This window comes from Leishmania infantum, chromosome 35, assembly GCF_000002875.2.
Source record: "Leishmania infantum JPCM5 genome chromosome 35".
Lineage (NCBI taxonomy): Eukaryota > Euglenozoa > Kinetoplastea > Trypanosomatida > Trypanosomatidae > Leishmania > Leishmania infantum.
In genome coordinates, this window is record NC_009419.2 from 986,222 (window position 1) to 994,625 (window position 8,404).

Below are 8,404 nucleotides of genomic sequence, written 5' to 3' on the forward strand. Positions count from 1 at the left end.
AGAGAGAAATCGAAAAAGCGCTTTGAAGCGGAGTGAAGAAGCGATGGCGTGCCGGCCGGCGGCACGTCGGGTGGGGGGATTCGATTGCCAGCGGGTGTAGTGAAGACGTGGTGCTCTCTCTCTCTATCTCTTTGCGCGGCTCTGTGTGTGTGTGTGTGTCCTGTGTTGGGTGCGCTTTAGTGTGTGATGGGGCTCTCTCGGTCCCGCAAGCGTTTATATGCGACTCGGTCGCCTTTGTTTTACTGGCTCGCTTGCTTTCTTTCTTTTCCCGCATCTCTTTTCCGTGGTCCCTCCTCCGCGTACTTCCTCTCCTCTCATTTGGCGCGCGCGCGTCTGCCTGTCTCTCTGTGTGCGTGTGCCGGTTCTGTCGTCCTATCGTTGTCCTTCTTCAACTTTCCACTTGACCCCCTCACCCCAAACTGAGTGAGGCGCACCAGAACGGCGAAAAGGGAGCTGAAATGTGAACGAGCGACAAAGAGAGCAGACTCGCGCGCGGTCTCAGCGAGTTGTCCAAAACCGCCACACGTATACCTTCCTCCCTCCTCGTCAGTTATGCCGCATCGGCACCACAGGCTCGACGAGGAGAACCCGCGCCCCTCTCTTTTCTTTCGGGTTCGAAAGGAGGCACGATGTACAGTAGCAGCGGGCGTTTTTTCTTTTTCTTTATTACGTTTCTTTTCTTTGGAATATCACACGGTTTTGGTATGCTGAGGGCATGTGACACACGTGCCACCGCCACATGTGTCTGCGTGTGTACGGCATGCATGTATACATGCGTGTGGGTGCCGGGGTGGTACGTTGGGGAACGTGCGATGACCCGTTTTGCTTCTTTGATAGAGGTGCTCGAATCCCTCTCCCAGTGTCGCTTGTCCGATTCAATCATGTATTCTTCACGTCTCTCCTCTTTTTTCGCCTTTGTGACGTTGCACGATGCAGAGTTGCGTTGTGTGTGTTTGTGTGCAGCGAAGAAGGAAACCCAAGAAAACAGAATAGATGGGGTCAAAGGCCAAGAAAAAGTAATCCAGCGGCGCCTGCAGCTCCTCAAGTTCAGAGACGCATACATACACACAGACCTACGCTCAGGCCTCACCGGGCACTTAATTGAGCACATCGCTCTGCGAAGACGCTGGAGGCGGCGCGAAACACTGGGGAAACGGGAGAGACGCGCAGCTCACCTCAGCACTGGTTTTTTATTGTTTTCTGGGCGACAACGGACGATAGAGAGGTGGGGGTGGGGGGAAAGAGAGACAGTGAGGCAGGGATGACCAGTGGAGTGATCCATCGCCCTTTCCGCAGTGGTATCTCCGTTTCAGCCCTCACACCCGCACATCAACGCACATCATTGCATCAACTCTCTTCTGCTTCGCCGTCTGCTCTCTCTCCCCAGTATCATTGGCATTGACTGTTCACCGAGGACACGCGCTCCAATATCCGAAACGGCGCCCGGAAGCGCACGGGGCCGTTTGAGTGGCCTGCTTCTTGTGCTTTCTGCATACTTGAATACACCTTCACACTCACGGAGACAGCAACAGCACGACACACACACACACACACACAAACAGTCACGAAGCGAAGCCGAGGAACGTGAAGGGAACACCTTTCTCACAGGGGCGTGGCGGATACGCAGCGGTCCTGATTGTTTAGCGCTAGCGGTGGCGCGTTGCCGGTGCCCGCGCATTGCGTACGCCTTCTTTGGTTTCTCGAAGGTATTTGTCTCTCTTCTTCGTCCACTGGCGTTCTCTCTTCCAGCGCACAGAGGGACGCGCGCGCGTTGTGAGTGAGTGTGTGTGTGAGACGGTGTTGTATTCGTCCGCAAGGTCAGCTCCAGCTGCTTCCCTCTTTTTTCCCATTTTGATGCCTTCCTTTCATCATTGTACGACGTCATCTGCGTTGGGCGACTTCTTCTCTCTCTGTTGTTGTTCGTAGAGGCAAAGAGGATAAAGCGCGGTCACACGTTCCGCGTGTGTCTTGCTTGCCTGCGTCTCTGCATGTGCAGGTGCGCCCGCGTCGCGGTGGCCGTCCCCCGGTAGCTCGGAACAGCGTGAGGGAAGAGAGGGCGCAGGGGCACTCGTCAACGGGTGCGTGCCTTTGCTGCCTCCCTCCCCCCTCCTCTCACTCACTCATCTTAGCTGCTCGACCATCTTTCCTGTGCTCCTCGTGTGAGCCACAACAAGGAGCAGAAACGAGAGACCAAGACAATCCAATCAAATCTCTTCAGCGCCGATTGAGGGTGACCCCGCGAAAGAAAGAAAGCGCGCGCCCATACGCACACGCACAGAAACACGCACCAAGGTTGCATGCCGTGGGATCATCATCAACCGCTCTCTTGTAGAATCAAGAAGACGGTAGGCTTCAGGCTTCATTGTGAGCAAAAATTAGCCACGCTCGCAATCGAAAGAATTCTCATCGCTCCCACAAACGTGCCTCATGTCGGACACCACCGGCAACCCTTTCTTGCGTAGTCAGCAGCAAGGGAGCAAAAGCGTGATGCAGGGAAGGCGTCGCCTCCGCGCCAAGTCGTCCACTGTACGCGCGTCTGTGCAGCGAGCCTCTCGGAAGCCAAGCGCCGCCGATGCAACTGCTGCCGCCTCCACCGTGGCACCGGCACCCCCCGTTTTGGCGTTGCGGAAGTTCGGTTCTGCAAAAAAGGCTGCAAGAGACGCGGACGGCAACACCACGCCCAAAGCAAATGGCCTTCACGGGTACAACCAAAGGTCTCTGGGAGCGTCGCACGGCGATGTGTACAGTTTCAACACTTCCCTAGAGCACAGAACTCTGACCGCGACCAACAGGCGTGCCGAGTTGCCAAACGTCTTCGGCACCGATTCGCCGTCTGCTGCGCCGGTTTCCACTCTTGACGATTCACATGTGTGCCCGGACAGCACAGCGACAAAAGGGCCGCTGACGGGCGCCTCAGAGACCTCTTCGTGCGACGCGCTGTCATTTGGTGTGAATGGGGGATCCGATGTGTTCAACTCTTACCCTCTGCGGCCGCTGAGGGGGCCAAGGCGAGGTGCTGGGAGCAGGTCTGCCGAATCCGACTCGGCAGCTGCAAAGGAGTCACTCTGTAGTCGAACCGGCGGTGCTGCATTCGAAAATGCTGGCGCGGAACAGCGCGGAGCCCGAGGCGGGTCCCTTCTCGCTTACTCATCCGATGCGGCGACTCAGAACAAGACGACGCCGCCCCCGCGTGCGCGTCTGAACCGACCTTCAAAACGCAGCTACCCTCCTAGCACTCCCGCAGCGAAAGGGGTCCATCCCCGGAACGTCTCAGAGAATCTGGGCGGCACCATTAGGGCCACAGCGATGATCAACAGTGCCGACTCAAGCAATGTGCTTGCCTCTCCTCCACTATCCGTTTCTCACAGCCGCAATACAGGATCTGATGACGATGCAGCATCCATCACCAGTGCGCGACAGACTGTGCGAGAGCCGGATGAGGCAGGTGCAGCAAGAGCGTTGTTGGTGGTGCCGGAGCTGTCTCCTAGCAACGGGTCTACGCCACCTCATCAACGCCTCTCTCTCGTTAGCGGGTCCCTTCCCTCGCCGTCACAGGAGGGCATGACGACTGTGGCCGAGAAGAAAAGCACGGAAAGCGTCGACTCTTTTTCCGACAAAGGATTGTTTTCCTCTCGCGCACTGCGCCTCGAGCCTCAGGCTCCGTCGATGCAGCTTTCAGGATCTGCAGAGGTGACCAAGGCGTCATCGTCGTCGACGCCAATCCGTAGCAGTGCATCTACCACTGTGAAGACGGTGTCGGCGCTCTCCATCGCTCGACTGCACGCAGCGCCGATTCCGCTGCGCAATTTCGGTGCGACGTGCTATCTGAACTCGGTAGTGCAGTGCCTGCTATGCACACCTGGCCTGCTCCGCACGTTGAACATTGAACGTCAACGCATCGTGCGCGAATGGGAGGGGAGGCGCCGCTTCGAGGAGAAGCGAAAGCCGGACGATGCCCAACGGCGCAGCTGCGCTGAGCACAAGGCCCCGGCGACGTCTTCGCTGATTGATTTGGGCACCGCGCGCCCCGCGCACCACATCGCGGTTCAGCAGCTTCTTCTCAGTCTCAAGGCGGCTTGTGCGGAGTGTAACAATGAGTTTTCGTCTAATGGACAGAAAGACGCGCATGAGTTTCTCATCACGCTGCTGGGGGTGATCGACAAGGAGGTTTGCCGCAGCAAGCCAGGCAACCAGGAAACCTTCAAAGACTTTGAAGATGAGAAAAAGAGTGATGTGTACGCGCGATGGGTGAGCTGGATGCAGCAGGAAAACGACTCGACCGTGTACGACTTTTTCGGCGGAATCACCGGCTGCACCGTCAAGTGTTCTAGCTGCGAACTGACTTCCTACCGCTTTGAAGTGCTGCTGCACATCTCCTTGCCCATATCTTACCGTTCCCGCTCACAGGGCGGCGGAACCGACATCCGGTTGCCCGTTGGGGAGCTCGACGGCAAGGCGAAGCCTAAAGGGGTCGCTGCCGTTGACGAGTTGTTGCGCGAGATGTTCTTTAGCGAGCGTGGGGAGTCCCTGAATGGTCCGATGCAGGTGACGTGCGACCGCTGCAAGCAGCTGCGAGACAAACGCATATGGTATTCAATGGAGTATTGGCCGCCGATTCTGGTGCTTCATCTGAAGCGCTTCAACAATGCTGGAGTCAAGAATGAGACGGCGGTGGTGTTTCCGTACACGTTTCACCCGCACCGGTACGTCAAGTATCAGCTGTACGGTGTCTGCTGCCACCGCGGCACTTGCTCCTCCGGGCACTACACGGCGTACACGTACGTGCAGGAGGATGACAAGAAAGCAGTAGTGCGGAAAAAAGCCCCCACTGTTGCGGCGTTCTCCGATTTCTACAACCCCTCACTGAAAGGCACGCAAAGCGATCGCATCTTCAGCCCCCAGAAGCTCCCGCGCAGGGGTGGCGTCGGTATCTTCGGCTGGTTTGACGGCGTCAGCATAGGAAATGGCGACAATAATGCGCGGGCTAGTAGTGAGGCATTGAGCCACAAAGGAAACGGAAGGGCTGATGGAAAAGATCGGGCTCGTTCGGCAGGGAGGACGGCGAAGGCTGGCAAGTGGTATCTCTGCAACGACAAAAATATCACCGAGGTGTCGGCGCCGGACGTGCTGTCGATGACGAAGGAGGCATACATTCTTTTCTACCGGCGCGTTGATGATGGAGATGTGATGGTCATCTGACCGGGGGCGGCCTCTGTACGGGTAGAATGCCACCGCCGCCGCCCTGTCTTTCAGTTCTTGTCTCTGTTCTCGAGCGTGTTAGGAGGTGTGAATCCGTGCGGGGTAGTTTTCGCCGTGGTGATGGCGCCCCGCTCTCTTTCGCGCACACCATCACCCTTTTCCCCTTCGCTGCTGATGCTCGTTCCGCAGCCGCCTAGGCCCGACTTCGTGCATGCGACGTACAGTACATCATGCGCGAATAGAAGGGATGCATGCTCTTCAAGACTTTGGCGCACATATCTGTCTCCAGCTGCGAGTCTTTTCGCATTGCACTCTTGCCGCACCGTGTATGATAGGCTGTGTGGCTATCATATCTGCACTTCTATATTGCAGAGTCAACCGGCAATGAAACCAACTTTTCCGCTCTGCTGCTCTTTTTTTCCGTTCGCGTGTTTATGTTTTCGTGCCCTTCCGAAAAAAAAAGCGTATCGGACTTATTTCGTGCTCGTGCAGGGGAGCTGGGAATAACCTCAGGTACATATATTTTTTGTTTTCTTTTCGTCATCGTCGCTGTTGCGATTCAGGGTGAACAGGGAGAACAGGCGGCCTGCGCTCAGGCGACCTTTGCCACGGATCGTTCGCGGTATTCCTCTCATAGGTGATGCGTGCGACGGGGCCTTTTCCGTCTCTCCTGCTTGTGAGAGGCACCGCATCACTGTTTCCATCTTACTTGCTCCTTCTCTGCCTTGCTCTCTTCCAGCGTGGTCTCTGCTGCCTTTTTCGTTTTGCTCCCTTTTGTGTTTGCTGCTCTGCTTCTGAGTGTTTCCTGTCCCTGATGGCAGAGGCCACCCCTGTGCGTGTGGTGCCGCAGGGCCCAGTGCAACCCCCATCCCCCATTGTGGAGGGAAGCCGAAAAGCAGCCCCCTCCCCCCTCTCTGTCCCCGCCCATGCTGAACCACCTCTGGTGGGGGGACAGGGCCAGCTGCCCACAACACAGAGAGAGGCCAGAGTGACTCACCTCCACTGATGTCGGCGGCCAGGCCATGGATGGTGTTGTGCGCGAGCGGGCGGTGACAGCGAACAGGCTTGTATCATTCATGTGATAGGCGAAGTTCCAACAGATCTCGAACACATCCTACCCCCCCCCTCCCTGGCCCTCGAACTGCCCTGCTGGTATGGAGACCCTGAGTCCACCCCTCCTTCCGAGAGGGACGAATCAAGTGCCTGCCGGCATGATGGGAGCGGTTGCGAGGCGACCTGCAAGGCGAGTGGGTGGACAGAGTTCGAGGCAGGGGCCGCGCCCAGATGACTGGGTCGGCACACTGGCTGTAACGCGCGTATGCCGCTGCTTTGCACCATGTGAGGGGTCTCTGTGGTGAGGCTGGGGGTAGTAGAGGGGCGCTCAGGTGGCGTTTTGCGGCAGAATGGAGATGATAAAAGGAATGTTGTGCTTGTTGAGTAATGTTTGTGTGCCGTCTTTGTAAGTCTTTGACGTGCACCGCTCCTCTTCCTCTGTCCTTTATTCGTCTGCGCATCGCTTCGCCCTCATGAGGCGCTGCGTCTCTGGTGCATCAACGCAATAAGAGACGAGTTGAAGAGGGTGACGGTGCTGGAGACAGGGATAGCACGGCTAAGCGAAGACGACGGCCACCGCACAGTTCATAATGCAGCGGGTCGTCGTGATGTTGGCTGTATTTGACGGCTGGCACTGCTCATGACTCTCTTTTTGTTTTCCTTGCTTGTGCTCTCGCATGTGTCTTTCCGTGTTGTCGGCTTCCTTTTTCGTTGTTGCTGCTGATGTTTGTGTCCTTCGTCACGCGTGCTCTTTGTGCGTGCGTGTGTTCCTGGTTCTCCTCCTCTTCGCGATGCATGTGTACGCGTCTTGCTGGTCCTCTTCACCCATCGCCTTTGCGTGTTTTGCGTTTGTTGCTTCCTTTTCTTGGTTGCTTCGAAAGGGATTTGGTTTCTCCGTCCACTCCGCCTTTCTTCGCCCTCACTTACCTCTGGACCCTCGTTGAAGACACGCCTCTGCCGGCGCGTCTCTTTTTCTGCTCACTCGTGCAGGTTGGATACCTGCTGAGTCTGCGCTGAGGATCCTCTACGTTTGCAAGGGTGTGCTTGCGTTTGCCTCTTCTTGTAGTCATGGAAGGCACAAGGTGAGAGGGCGACTAACATATTCGCAAACAGCGGCACCGATGTCTTCTTACAACCCGCGTTCTCACAGGCGGATGCCCTTGCCCACAGATACGCGTGCATGGGGATGTGTTTGTGAGTGGACAGAGCAGCACACATGAAAAGTCAATGAAGAAAGCAAAAAGAAAAACGACATGTTCTTGTGCGCGCGCAGCCATAAACTGTTTTAAATCGTCTCGATTCTCACAGCCTCTAACGCCTAAGCGTTGTGCCAACTCGCGCGCCTGTGCCCCGTTCTGCGTCTTCCTCCCGCCGTCCCCATCAACACAGGAGATGTTTCTATGGGTACCGGAGGAGAGATTGAAAGAGGCTGCAGGGCGCTGCATCCGGGGCGCTTGCCATGCCACGGTTCCTCTTTTTTGTTGTGGTTGTTGTCCTGCACATCGATTGCCTCCATGCCTCTTTGGACATAGCACTGGAGAAGGTTTCCGTCGGTGTGCGGATGTTTCTGGTGCCTCTCTACTATCCCGAATCGCCATCTCTCCCTCTCTCTTCTGCTGCGTTCACCTGCTTGTTGTATTCCATGGCAGAACGCGCCTTCAAGATAGATCCCACATATTTAGTTCTATCTCTGTGCAAGTGTCGGTGCTTCCCCGTCCCTTCGCCGTTGTCATCACTCACTCGACCTCGGTGATTCTCGTCAGCTTTTCTTCCTTTTGCTTTGCTAGACCTCAGCGCGAGTGTGCGTAGCATCGCTGGTTGACATCCTTGTTCTCCGCTCCCTCTTCCTTCAACTAATCAACACGCACACTCGCATAGCGACTTTGCTTCCGGAACGACCGCCGTCGCACACCCTCTGCCCCCCCCCCTCCCCCCCCACACACACGGACATTGTGCTCCTATGCCTCCACACACTGCGACAAGGAACTGATCTTTTTTTTACTGGGACTCATAATCACTGTCTCTCTCACGGATTCGCCTGCGACGGGCGCACCTCTTCCTCCTTCAGCGCGGCACTTTCGACGCCTTTTTCTTTGTCGCTCATCTTCTGTGTCTTGCTTCGTAGTAGGCAGGCTACAGCGGCCGCTTCGGA

General features: G+C 56.5%; 1 protein-coding gene across 1 annotated transcript; it reads left to right on the top strand.

Moving 5' to 3' along the window:
• Nucleotides 1–3,561: 3,561 nt before the first annotated feature.
• Nucleotides 3,562–5,199, top strand: LINJ_35_2460 (putative cysteine peptidase, Clan CA, family C19; the record flags this gene model as incomplete). The annotated part of the gene is made up of 1 exon (XM_001469033.1): nucleotides 3,562–5,199. The coding sequence occupies one exon, from the start codon at nucleotides 3,562–3,564 to the stop codon at nucleotides 5,197–5,199; it is 1,638 nt and encodes a 545-aa protein (XP_001469070.1).
• Between the last annotated feature and the right edge of the window lie 3,205 nt (nucleotides 5,200–8,404).